This window comes from Sinocyclocheilus rhinocerous, unplaced genomic scaffold (assembly GCF_001515625.1).
Source record: "Sinocyclocheilus rhinocerous isolate Xijiao unplaced genomic scaffold, SAMN03320098_v1.1 scaffold2832, whole genome shotgun sequence".
Lineage (NCBI taxonomy): Eukaryota > Metazoa > Chordata > Actinopteri > Cypriniformes > Cyprinidae > Sinocyclocheilus > Sinocyclocheilus rhinocerous.
This window is the reverse complement of record NW_015659391.1, coordinates 42,527-56,031: the sequence shown is the minus strand read 5'-3', so window position 1 is coordinate 56,031 and position 13,505 is coordinate 42,527. Positions and strand designations below refer to the sequence as shown.

The following is a 13,505-nucleotide window of genomic DNA, read 5'->3' as shown; positions in this document are numbered from 1 at the left end:
GGTCTGTTTTGGATGCATATTTTGGTTGACAGGCTCTTTTAGACGAGTCAGCTTTATTCATATAGCGCTTTATACAATTAAGTACTTAAGGAAATGCTGTGAAATATTTCTATTGTAATAACTTTAATTATTAAAAATAAAAAAGAGAGTCATGGTCATCCTGAAGAAGAATTTATTTTAAAAGTCATGTTAACTCTGAAGCAATTTTAATAATACCTGTAGAAAAAGCAGGAAATTATCAGTGTTATAATGTATTTTGACTTTATTTTTCTCCAAAACGGCACATGTGTGTGTGTGTCTATGAAATAAGCATGCACAGTTAGTGAAACCCAGTCGTTATTAAAGGTATTTGTTCATAGGTGTTTCTAGAGCTTCTCTGTTATGTGGTTGTGTGTGCGGCGCAGGCTCGAGAGAGACGGAGCAGGATCATGTTTATTAAAGCAGATTTGACGGGACTCTACAGCGAAGCGAGGGACATTGTTTTGCTCTCGGTCTTCCTGGCGATTTTGCCCGGTGAGTGGGACATTTAACTCTTCAATGGCTTTGGTTTCTCTTTCTGGTGTTGCGCATGCGCTCTGACAGGATCCACATTAAAGCGCAAAGCAGAGACATGCAAACCACGAGACGAAATCATCTGAACATCGTGAGAGAGAGAGAGAGCATGAGATTTCTGTTTCTGCCACTGAAAAACTCATGCCTATCAGGGGTTAAAGTATAATTACAGAAAATATATTAATTAAAGAAGTTTGCGAACACTGGACGTTAGTGGAGAGTGGATTTAACGCAGTCTGGTTTAAAGGTTAAATGACATGTAACGCATATACTAATGTATAAAGTAGGTCTTGCTATTTATTTATTTACTTGTTTTCCTGGAAAATACAAGTCTAATATAAAACATTTTTGAAATGTATGTATTCAGAGAAAACATATTTTTATCTAGCTCTTGCAGATGTGTTTATTTATTTATTTATTTATTTGCACAAGCGTAAACTCACTAGGAAATTAGTTCATTGCGATATTCCTATCAATTTGCATTTGTTATAGCCTACTGTGTCCACTTTTTTGAATGTTACAAGTGAGTAGTTTGCATAAAAACAATAGAAGTCAAAGGAAAGTCCTCATATAATGATAGTAATACCAACATGTGTAACAGAAAGTGTATATTTCAGGGCCTGTAAGTGGTCACCTTATTTAAGTTTTTCAACAACCACTTTTACCTTTTTCTGTATTTTGCTTAAGTTTGTTTGTCATTTCTTCGTGTCTGCATTGCACAGCTCCTCCACATGTATCTATGAATGGCAGGCCCTGTTCACAGCCGGTATTAAGATGTGTTTTGGTCGATCGGATCACAAGCAGACATCACTGAATACAGGTGTAAATGGGGTGTAAAACATTGTGAGCTTGTCCGCTCTCAACCTCTTCCAGAGGAAGTGGAAACACACTCGACCGGATTGTGTTTGTGGTGTAGACGCTCATGTGGTCGAAAGTGTTTGAACAGCCACAAAAGACCGTCTGTTGCCTATAAACATATATTCATTAGTCAGCTAGCTGATGACACTACTTTGTTTCTTAAAGATGAGTCAGAAATACTGATTGCTGTAGAACACATTACGTTTTTTTCTAAAGCTTCCGGTTTAAAGTAAAATCTTGATAAGTGTGAATTGTTATCTGTTAAAACGTGGTCTTCTCCTTCTCTTTACAGTATCCCAGTTAAATCACAGGTCAGGACGATAAAGTCAGATGTAGATTAAATTGACCAAGCTAAAAGGAAATTAAATTCATGGTTACAGAGAGATTTATCTCCAAGAGGCTGAACTCTCATTGCTTCAAGAATTATTTACCCTGCTCTCTCTTTATGTGTAGATAAACCTGTTTGTGCAGACATTGATAGAATATTTGACTTTCTGTGGAAGCATATGAGACATTATGCCAGAAAGTCTGTTGTTATAAATAAATATGAATGTGGTGGTTACATTTTTTTTTAGATTTTGCCTCCTTAAATAATACTGTTAAGATAAATTGGTTATACTTAACACATCCTGATTCATTTTGGAATATTCTTCCTAATACTGTTCCCTTTCATGGGAACTTCGAACTGCGTCCTCTAGGGGTCGCTATGGGGAACGCCTCGTCGTGACCCGTAAACTCACTAGGAAATTAGTTCATTGCGATATTCCTATCAATTTGCATTTGTTATAGCCTACTGTGTCCACTTTTTTGAATGTTACAAGTGAGTAGTTTGCATAAAAACAATAGAAGTCAAAGGAAAGTCCTCATATAATGATAGTAATACCAACATGTGTAACAGAAAGTGTATATTTTAGGGCCTGTAAGTGGGCACCTTATTCAACAACCACTTTTACCTTTTTCTGTATTTTGCTTATGTTTGTTTGTCATTTCTACGTGTCTGCATTGCACAGCTCCTTCACATGTATCTATGAATGGCAGGCCCTGTTCACAGCCGGTATTAAGATGTGTTTTGGTCGATCGGGTCACAAGCAGACATCACTGAATACAGGTGTGAATGGGGTGTAAAACATTGTGAGCTTGTCCGCTCTCAACCTCTTCCAGAGGAAGTGGAAACACACTCGACCGGATTGTGTTTGTGGTCGAAAGTGTTTGAACAGCCACAAAAGACCGTCTGTTGCCTATAAGCATATATTTATTAGTCAGCTAGCTGATGACACTACTTTGTTTCTTAAAGATGAGTCAGAAATACTGATTGCTGTAGAACACATTAGGTTTTTTTCTAAAGCTTCCGGTTTAAAGTTAAATCTTGATAAGTGTGAATTGTTATCGGTTAAAACGTGTTCTTCTCCTTCTCTTTACAGTATCCCAGTTAAATCACAGGTGACCTATCTTGGTGTATCTATATGTCAGGATGATAAAGTCAGATGTAGATTAAATTTTGACAAAGCTAAAAGGAAATTCAATTCATGGTTACAGAGAGATTTATCTCCAAGAGGCTGAACTCTCATTGCTTCAAGAATGATTTACCCTGCTCTCTCTTTATATGTAGATTAAATCTGTTTGTGCAGACATTGATAGAATATTTGACTTTCTGTGGAAGCATAGGAGACATTATGTCAGAAAGTCTGTTGTTATAAATATGAATGTGGTGGTTTAATTTTATTTGTAGATTTTGCCTCCTTAAATAATACTGTTAAGATAAATTGGTTATACTTAACAAATCCTGATTCATTGTGGAATATTCTTCCTAATACTGTTTTCTCTAAGGTGGGAGGTCTCCCTTTCTTATTGTTGTGTAATTACAATATCACTAAATTGCCCCTTAAATGATCAAATTTTCATAAACAAGCACTTTTGGCGTGGCATCTCATTTATAAACATAATTTTACTCCTCTGTTATTTTATTTGAAATAACAGTGATATTCTTTATAACAATAAATCTTTGTTTTTCCGCAGATTGGGTCAATAATAATAATATTCTAGTTTCTCAGTTAATAAACTCAGATGGTTGGGTATATTGTTATTGAGAATTTCTGAATAAATATAATATAGCTGTCACATGGACACCATTCTCTGTGGGGCCATAACTCTTCTCAGGGACTCCGCTAGATCACTGTTTTCATCCTCTCGATGCAATGATTGGGGAAATTAGTTTCTTATCTACTTCTTCCAGTCGGAGCAAAAGAATTAGACAGTTTCAGGCTGAGATCACTTCTCTCCCGTACATCGTGTCCCACTGGGATGGCTTATACGATAGTTATTAGAAATAACTAATAAGGTAAAGGATGTTTAAATTACTTCATCTTTTTTACCCTGGTAAGTTCTATTTTAAAAAAAGAAATGTTTCCAGATATTAGTTCTTTATGCTCCTTTTGTGCGGCTGAAGATGAATCCGTGTCTCATCTTTTTTTGGGAATGTACACTATTTTATTTTGGGAGGATTTCTGTATTTTTTGTACAAGCTTTTTCTTCAGAGTTTCTCTTTATTATACAAAGATGTTTTATTTGGTCATCACAACGTTGCTACAGAAGACAAGGACCAATATTTTTTGATAAACTTATTTATTTGTCTAGCAATTATTATTTTATTTGTTTTTATAAATGTAAGTTTCAAGGTGTTAAGCCCTGCTTTCCTGATTTCTGTAGAGAACTTTCTTACATCCAGCAATTCTAAAGCGCTTAAAACTGTCTCACTGTCATTTTTATAATGTTTCTTAATTTAGCTAGAGATAACGGTTTATAAAGTTTTAAATATGGATATTTTTCTTACTGAAACGCATCAGGAGGCCTTTATTCACCCCCCGGTGTTACCGGTGTTAAGCCGCAGCACCGGTTACGGCCCGCCACCGTCTTTTAGATTTTGTATAGTAATAAAAATCATTTAGTTCAGTTCGAGAACAGACACTACAAATAAAAACTGAACGCTCAGTGCAGTGTGCTGAACGATCTCAGATTGCATTCATCACAACAGTGAGGTGAGACAGACCAGACCATGTGGAAGATTTAGTTTCGAAACTAAATGCAAAAGCGCCTGTTTGGAGATATTTGAGATTTTGAAAATCCTGTTAACTTTTGCCATTTATCTAAGATGATTTTGTACCTTTTGTACACCAACCGCACAACCCCCCCCGACCCCCTCCAACATTCGTTTCTTATTTATTTAGTTTATTTGGTGTTTGCTGATTTTTACTGTATTTAAACTTTGTGTAATGTATTTATTTTATTTTACATCAAGGTGTCGTTTTGCTAATTAACGTTATTTCTTATTTATTTGGTTCCACAGTGTTTGCTGATTTTCGTTTATTTATTTAAACTTTGTGTAAGTTATTTATTTTATGTTTTTTTTGGTTTGTTAAAACAAGTCAAGTTCTATGTTTAATATAAGTGAGTGTGTCGTTGTACTGTTTTGTTGTTGTCCGTTCAAGCAATTGACGCTGAATTGAAAGTGAAAGTAAAATGCTCACAGGCATTTACAAGCTATTTAAAAGCGAAGGAAAGCAAGGAAAAGAGGGAAAACCTCACCCTGGGTGATAGCGTTATTACTGGTGTTGTTGTCACACGTCGATTAACCGCTGGGAAAATGTCCTCACCGTCACACCCTACTTAAGACCCAAGTTTGGTTTGAAGATGAAAAAAGTACCGTTTGCAATGTGAAAGTGTCGATACTCAAATAAAAACATCGGGTGTTTTTTTATATATTTTGTTTATTTATCAATAGTTTGATGCATACAATATGCATTGAATTGGATGTTAGCGAATAATTGTGTAGGATATAACTATTTTCCTGCTCCTCTGAACTCACTCGAATGCTGCAAGACAGAATTGATCAATCCCAGAGATTCACTCTGCTTTCAGTGCATTCAAACAGGGCTGCAAGTCCCAAACTATCATAAGAAACCATTGATGCAACAATGCTTTTCAGAGGACAAAAAACACAATATGGTTCAGCCGCTGGTAAAATGTCCTCACCGTCACACCCTACTTAAGACCCAAGTTTGGTTTGAAGATGAAAAAAGTGCCGTTTGCAATGTGAAAGTGTCGATACTCAAATAAAAACATCGGGTGTTTTTTTATATATTTTGTTTATTTATCAATAGTTTGATGCATACAATATGCATTGAATTGGATGTTAGCGAATAATTGTGTAGGATATAACTATGTTCCTGCTCCTCTGAACTCACTCGAATGCTGATCAATCCCAGAGATTCACTCTGCTTTCAGTGCATTCAAACAGGGCTGCAAGTCCCAAACTATCATAAGAAACCATTGATGCAACAATGCTTTTCAGAGGACAAAAAACACAATATGGTTCAGTTATTTCACAATAGACAAACTGAAATTGTAGCCTGCATAGTTTGTGCAGTTGCATGTATTTAAATGGTCCTGTCCTGCCTGAAACGCTGACGCTAATCATTGTTCGTTTGTTGTGCATGCTTCAAAGTGACTTTCTGGCCCTTTAAAATAACTTTCGACTTCTTTTTTTAGTGATGTACCCGGTGTAATAACTTAGTATTTCTGTGTAGTGTTTGTTCCAGTTGGAACAATTTTATTCAGAAATATAAAATAACCACCACAGAATTATGACAAACATCAAAGTGTGTGATATAGTCTTGCACGCGTATGAAATGTTATTTTATTTAATTTTTTGAGTTTTATAGGCGATACTTTCATTATTTTTAAATGAAATAAATGTATAACACTTAAAACCATAATTTTAAAACTACATTCAAAGCATTGTTTTTTTTAATTCCTGTGTAAATGCATTTACGCCATCAGAATAGCATTAAACAGTTTGTGTAAATGCACATTTTCGTGGTTTTATGCTGCTTCAGATTTGGTTTCTGTGTAAAGATGCCTTTTGAGGAACTGCTCCTGTTTGCAGGTGTGTCTGGTGATGCAGGTGAAACAAAGAAACGGTCCGTTCTGGAGGGAGATTCTGTTACTTTACACACTAACCTTTCTGAAATACACAACGTTGATCTGGTGATGTGGATGTATGGAGCTCAGAGATCTATTATCGCTAAACTCAATGGCAAAAACCAGATTATTTCATTTTATGATGTTGATGACGGGAGATTCGGAGACAGACTGCAGCTGGACAATCAGACGGGATCCCTGAGCATCAGCGACATCAGGACCAAACTCTCTGGAGACTACCAGCTCAGGATCATCAGCAGCGAGACCTCGTACAAGACATTCAGTCTGACTGTCCACGGTGAGCGCCTCGCATCTGTTTCATTATAGCTCTGTTGTCTGAGTGCAAAAACAACCATGGTCTGTCTGAAATCTTGATTCTGATTGGCTGGAAGGTGTGCAGTAAAACAGTTTATTGCACAGGTAGCTTGTTCTATACATCGCTACTTTGAAGTAATTAATCTCACAGCTTTTTTGCTAATAGAGAGAGAATCTGAACAAGCGCAGTTACATCTCTCTCTGCAAACCTCAATAACAGACCATGGTATAAATGAGATAATCCACTGCTAGCTGTGCATTAAAAGATGTAAATGCACTCTGCTTCGCGTCGGACAGTTCTTTGCCTCCATGTCACACATTAAACTTATTTAATGCACAGCTAGCCGTGGATTATCCCTTACTTAAAGATTACTTACAAAAATGCACCACTTAATCACTTAATATGACACTTTTGCTATTATTAAGCAGAGCAAAGGATTAGAAATCTAGTGAAATCTAGAAACATGTTTTTCCCCTCCAGATGTGTTTTTTGCTGGTTTAACAAACAAGAAAGAGGGAGACTCCATCACTCTTCATACTGGTGTTCATGAAATACAGAAACATGATGTGATTCTGTGGATGTTCGGACCGCTGAGTCCAGACACGTTTATAGCTGAAATCAACACAACACTCGGTCAGATCTCATATAGTGATGATGGGAGACTGAGAGACCGAGTACGGCTGGATGATCAGTCTGGATCTCTGACCATCAGCAACAGCAGAAGCACAGATACAGGAGTTTATCAGCTGCAGATCACCAACAGCAAAGAGACCTTCTACAAGAGATACAATGTGTTTGTCGTGAGTAGATCATATTTTTATGCTTTTAAATCAATGCTAACAATACAAAACATGTGAAAAAAAATTAACATGTATAATATTTTTATTCATGATATATTGTTGGAAATACCTTGAAACTGTTGTCAGGATTTGCATAAGAATGTCGAACTTGTTTAAGCTTCAGATGTTTAAACTTGATTATTTTAATGACTTGCAGCTGGTTAAATATGTAGTAAATTAACATCCGTTCATCACTGCCATAAACACTCACATTATAGCAGTGTAATCTAGTGTAATTGTGTCAGCTTTTGGTTGCTTCACATCAAACTGCATACATATGATGGTGATGTTTACAGGTTAAATAAGAAATCTGTAAGAGCACCATAATAATAACTAATCATGTTTGAATTGGTGTCATGCTAATGATTAATACATTATAAAAGCCCAAGTCCGACCCATGAACAGCTCTTTCAGCTACCACATGATAGTAGCTTGACTCGTCTGTCATTGGAAAGCACCAAGTGCTGTCATCAATAGTTAAGAGACAGCATCTTCTCATAGGATAACACATATCATTGAATTACTGTAGTCAGCTGTGTAGATTTTAAACCCGGAAGACAAAAATTGTGCTCAAAATTAACCAGCCAAGAGATGCTAGATGTGAACAACAACAACTCTGTTAAAATCTGAGAATGTGTAGTTTAGGGTTTCGGATCAGAAACAAACTATTTCTAAATCCGATTTAATCCCTCTGATTTGTTGAGGTTTTATTTGATTTATTCACGGTTTTCGTGTAAGCTCAGACTCGTTTGCACTGATGGCTGTCTGTGTGTGTGGCAGATGCTGCTGAACCAGGTCTGTCTTCAGGTGGTTTAGCACTGATCTGTGTTTGTGTGCTGATGATTGTGGCTGCAGCTGGAATCGCTGGAGTGTGTTACTCTCGCCGAAAGTATTCTCGACTCAAGGGTAAGTATTAACAGATACTCTATTCAGTCCTCCAGCCTCACTTCAAATTAGTTTTCACATTTTAAATAAACTTAGCAATACTTATACTTTATGTGCTTATGATTTAAGGTAATTTCCACACTTCTGTTCTAGATTTTTTTTGGATAGTTTATACACTTTAAATGCGACTCTGGGCCAAATTTAGAGTTGCAGACCACATGAGGTTTATTAGTCAAGCAAACTTAAATCTGTGTCTGTTTACTGACAGTTATATAAATGCAAGTTCTGAAAAAAATGTCCTTTTCCCACTCTGGGTGTTAGGAACAGATGAAATGAAGACAAACGAAGTGGCAGAGGGAGATTCTGTCACTCTACACACTGGTATAAATGAACCACAGAGATATGAGCAAATACTCTGGAGTTTCGGACCTCGAGGCTCAGTCATCGCTCAGATTCCTGAAAGGACCAATGAGACTTCATTTCGGGATGAGGAGAGTTTCAGAGACCGACTGCAGCTGGACAGTGAGACTGGAGATCTGACCATCAGAGACGTCAAAATCACACAGTCAGGAGACTATCAGCTGAAGCTTATCAGCGCAAGAGAGACCAAATCCAAAACATTCAAGCTTATTCTCTATGGTGAGCAACTCACTCAGTATAATAACTCAATATAATCAGTGCTGCTAATCAACTTGTTGCTTCTGATGCAGGTTATTAGGGGCCAGTCTCTGAGTGTATGTTAGCTTTTTCTTTCTTTTTTTACCAGTGTTTTTGATCATTTTCACCAAAATAGTCCCAGTGCTCCCTATGGCCTGTAATATGTATTCATGCTGTATAACAGTGAAAAGATGCATAGCCAGAAAATTCAACACAAGCTTTGACATGCGCACACTGCACAAATAAAGAGAGTTTCCCGCTGTGCATAATAGCCGTTCTCCTACACTATTTCTTTATGGCCCCGTGCTCAGATTTTCAGCAGATCACTCTTATTTGTTCCCATGTTCATATTTCTTGTTGTTTTGTGGTGTTGGTGCAGTGGACTCGCTGCGATTCTCGGAGGGAGAAAACGTCGCTCTAGACACCGGTGTTAGTGAACTAACAAGAAAGAGGGAGACTCCATCACTCTTCATACTGGTGTTCATGAAATACAGAAACATGATGTGATTCTGTGGATGTTCGGACCGCTGAGTCCAGACACGTTTATAGCTGAAATCAACACAACACTCGGTCAGATCTCATATAGTGATGATGGGAGACTGAGAGACCGAGTACGGCTGGATGATCAGTCTGGATCTCTGACCATCAGCAACAGCAGAAGCACAGATACAGGAGTTTATCAGCTGCAGATCACCAACAGCAAAGAGACCTTCTACAAGAGATACAATGTGTTTGTCGTGAGTAGATCATATTTTTATGCTTTTAAATCAATGCTAACAATACAGAACATGTGAAAAAAAATTAACATGTATAATATTTTTATTCATGATATATTGTTGGAAATACCTTGAAACTGTTGTCAGGATTTGCATAAGAATGTCGAACTTGTTTAAGCTTCAGATGTTTAAACTTGATTATTTTAATGACTTGCAGCTGGTTAAATATGTAGTAAATTAACATCCGTTCATCACTGCCATAAACACTCACATTATAGCAGTGTAATCTAGTGTAATTGTGTCAGCTTTTGGTTGCTTCACATCAAACTGCATACATATGATGGTGATGTTTACAGGTTAAATAAGAAATCTGTAAGAGCACCATAATAATAACTAATCATGTTTGAATTGGTGTCATGCTAATGATTAATACATTATAAAAGCCCAAGTCCGACCCATGAACAGCTCTTTCAGCTACCACATGATAGTAGCTTGACTCGTCTGTCATTGGAAAGCACCAAGTGCTGTCATCAATAGTTAAGAGACAGCATCTTCTCATAGGATAACACATATCATTGAATTACTGTAGTCAGCTGTGTAGATTTTAAACCCGGAAGACAAAAATTGTGCTCAAAATTAACCAGCCAAGAGATGCTAGATGTGAACAACAACAACTCTGTTAAAATCTGAGAATGTGTAGTTTAGGGTTTCGGATCAGAAACAAACTATTTCTAAATCCGATTTAATCCCTCTGATTTGTTGAGGTTTTATTTGATTTATTCACGGTTTTCGTGTAAGCTCAGACTCGTTTGCACTGATGGCTGTCTGTGTGTGTGGCAGATGCTGCTGAACCAGGTCTGTCTTCAGGTGGTTTAGCACTGATCTGTGTTTGTGTGCTGATGATTGTGGCTGCAGCTGGAATCGCTGGAGTGTGTTACTCTCGCCGAAAGTATTCTCGACTCAAGGGTAAGTATTAACAGATACTCTATTCAGTCCTCCAGCCTCACTTCAAATTAGTTTTCACATTTTAAATAAACTTAGCAATACTTATACTTTATGTGCTTATGATTTAAGGTAATTTCCACACTTCTGTTCTAGATTTTTTTTGGATAGTTTATACACTTTAAATGCGACTCTGGGCCAAATTTAGAGTTGCAGACCACATGAGGTTTATTAGTCAAGCAAACTTAAATCTGTGTCTGTTTACTGACAGTTATATAAATGCAAGTTCTGAAAAAAATGTCCTTTTCCCACTCTGGGTGTTAGGAACAGATGAAATGAAGACAAACGAAGTGGCAGCTGTCACTCTTGTCACTCTACACACTGGTATAAATGAACCACAGAGATATGAGCAAATACTCTGGAGTTTAGGCTCAGTCGGCTCAGTCATCGCTCAGATTCCTGAAAGGACCAATGAGACTTCATTTCGGGATGAGGAGAGTTTCAGAGACCGACTGCAGCTGGACAGTGAGACTGGAGATCTGACCATCAGAGACGTCAAAATCACACAGTCAGGAGACTATCAGCTGAAGCTTATCAGCGCAAGAGAGACCAAATCCAAAACATTCAAGCTTATTCTCTATGGTGAGCAACTCACTCAGTATAATAACTCAATATAATCAGTGCTGCTACTCAACTTGTTGCTTCTGATGCAGGTTATTAGGGGCCAGTCTCTGAGTGTATGTTAGCTTTTTCTTTCTTTTTTTACCAGTGTTTTTGATCATTTTCACCAAAATAGTCCCAGTGCTCCCTATGGCCTGTAATATGTATTCATGCTGTATAACAGTGAAAAGATGCATAGCCAGAAAATTCAACACAAGCTTTGACATGCGCACACTGCACAAATAAAGAGAGTTTCCCGCTGTGCATAATAGCCGTTCTCCTACACTATTTCTTTATGGCCCCGTGCTCAGATTTTCAGCAGATCACTCATTGTTCCCATGTTCATATTTCTTGATGTTTTGTGGTGTTGGTGCAGTGGACTCGCTGCGATTCTCGGAGGGAGAAAACGTCGCTCTAGACACCGGTGTTAGTGAACTACAGAGGGATGATCAGATTCTCTGGACGTTTGGATCTGAAGACACTGTTATAGCTAAAAGAGACAGAAACATCAGTCAGACAGCCGATGCTGATGGGAGATTCGGAGACAGACTGCAGATGGATGATCAGACCGGATCTCTCCGTATCACGAACACCAAAAGCACAGACTCCGGAGTTTATCAGCTACAAATCAGCAGCAGAAATAAAGTCTCATATAAGAAGTTTAGAGTTACAGTATGGTGTGAGTAGCTTGAGTTTTAATGAAATTGTGATGTTGATACCAAGTATTCAGTGAGATGTTCGCCTGCACGCTCTTACGATCATATTTTCTCTGTTTTTGTCTTGCATGTGATGCCGTGACATGAAGTGGACACCGTAAAAGTGACAGCGGGAGACTCCGTCACTCTAAACACTGGAATGACTGAACTAGAGGAGGACAGTAAGATACTGTGGACACATGGAGATCATGAAACTTGCATTGCTAAAATCAACAGAGCCACCAATAAGACATCATTGTATCGTGGTAACGATGTGAGATTCAGAGACAGACTGCAGCTGGATCACCGGACCGGATCTCTGACCATCTGGAACATCAGCATCACACATTCAGATGTCTATAAACTACAGATCAGCAGCCGCAGAAGGAGCAAATGCAAAAGATTTGTGCTTATTGTCGATGGTGAGGATCTTGTGTCATTTAATGTAATAATGATGCACTGTAAAAAAAAAAAATTCAGTAAAATTTACGGTAAAAAGACGTCAGCTGTGGTTGCCGGAATTTTACTGTTAAAAAATACGGTAGCAACAGTTTAGGTTTTACGGTTTTAACTTAGACTCCGTCACTCTAAACACTGGAATGACTGAACTAGAGGAGGACAGTAAGATACTGTGGACACATGGAGATCATGAAACTTGCATTGCTAAAATCAACAGAGCCACCAATAAGACATCATTGTATCGTGGTAACGATGTGAGATTCAGAGACAGACTGCAGCTGGATCACCGGACCGGATCTCTGACCATCTCATCCATCAGCATCACACATTCAGATGTCTATAAACTACAGATCAGCAGCCGCAGAAGGAGCAAATGCAAAAGATTTGTGCTTATTGTCGATGGTGAGGATCTCGTGTCATTTAATGTAATAATGATGCACTGTAAAAAAAAAACAAATCCGTAAAATTTACAGTAAAAAGGCGTCGGCTGTGGTGGCCAGAATTTTACTGTTAAAAAATACGGTAGCAACATTTTAGGTTTTACGGTTTTAACTTAAATTTACAGTTAAATACCGTAATTACATTAACTGATATAATGGTAATATCATAGACTGTATAAAAACATGGATGTAGTGTCCGTGACGTCACCCGTAGGTTTCCGAAGAGCATTTTTGAAGCCTAAAGTAGGCGGAGCCGGCCGTCGCCATCTTGGCAGCGCGTCACTCCAGGATAATCGAAAATGGGCAAAGAGGCGGGAGCTGGTTGCTGAAGCCACGCCCACATAGCTCGACTGTGGTGACAGCAGCGGCAATCCACCTGTCACTCAAGTGGCCACGCCCTTAATTATGCAGAACTTTAAGGCTTAATATAATTTAAACGGATGAGTTATAAAAAAATTCACCCCCCTCACAGTTGTCATGAAGGGCAAAATTAGCTATATAGACCAAAA

The 13,505-nt window shown here is 37.9% G+C and overlaps 2 protein-coding genes across 2 annotated transcripts in view; both read left to right on the top strand.

Moving 5' to 3' along the window:
* Window positions 1-315: 315 nt before the first annotated feature.
* On the top strand, window positions 316-9,523 carry LOC107723775 (uncharacterized). The gene is made up of 6 exons (XM_016532487.1): window positions 316-513; window positions 6,353-6,685; window positions 7,184-7,503; window positions 8,323-8,448; window positions 8,749-9,066; window positions 9,464-9,523. The coding sequence occupies exons 1-4, from the start codon at window positions 429-431 to the stop codon at window positions 8,356-8,358; spliced, it is 774 nt and encodes a 257-aa protein (XP_016387973.1). The 5' UTR covers window positions 316-428; the 3' UTR covers window positions 8,359-8,448; window positions 8,749-9,066; window positions 9,464-9,523.
* Window positions 8,760-13,505, top strand: part of LOC107723774 (uncharacterized) — a 6,975-nt gene continuing 2,229 nt past the window's right edge. Inside the window, exons 1-7 of the mRNA XM_016532486.1 lie at window positions 8,760-9,066; window positions 9,464-9,587; window positions 9,671-9,825; window positions 10,716-10,766; window positions 11,073-11,384; window positions 11,779-12,081; window positions 12,208-12,519. Of these exons, the coding sequence (XP_016387972.1) occupies window positions 8,760-9,066; window positions 9,464-9,587; window positions 9,671-9,825; window positions 10,716-10,766; window positions 11,073-11,384; window positions 11,779-12,081; window positions 12,208-12,519 (1,564 nt within the window). The remainder of the gene's footprint in view (window positions 9,067-9,463; window positions 9,588-9,670; window positions 9,826-10,715; window positions 10,767-11,072; window positions 11,385-11,778; window positions 12,082-12,207; window positions 12,520-13,505) is intronic.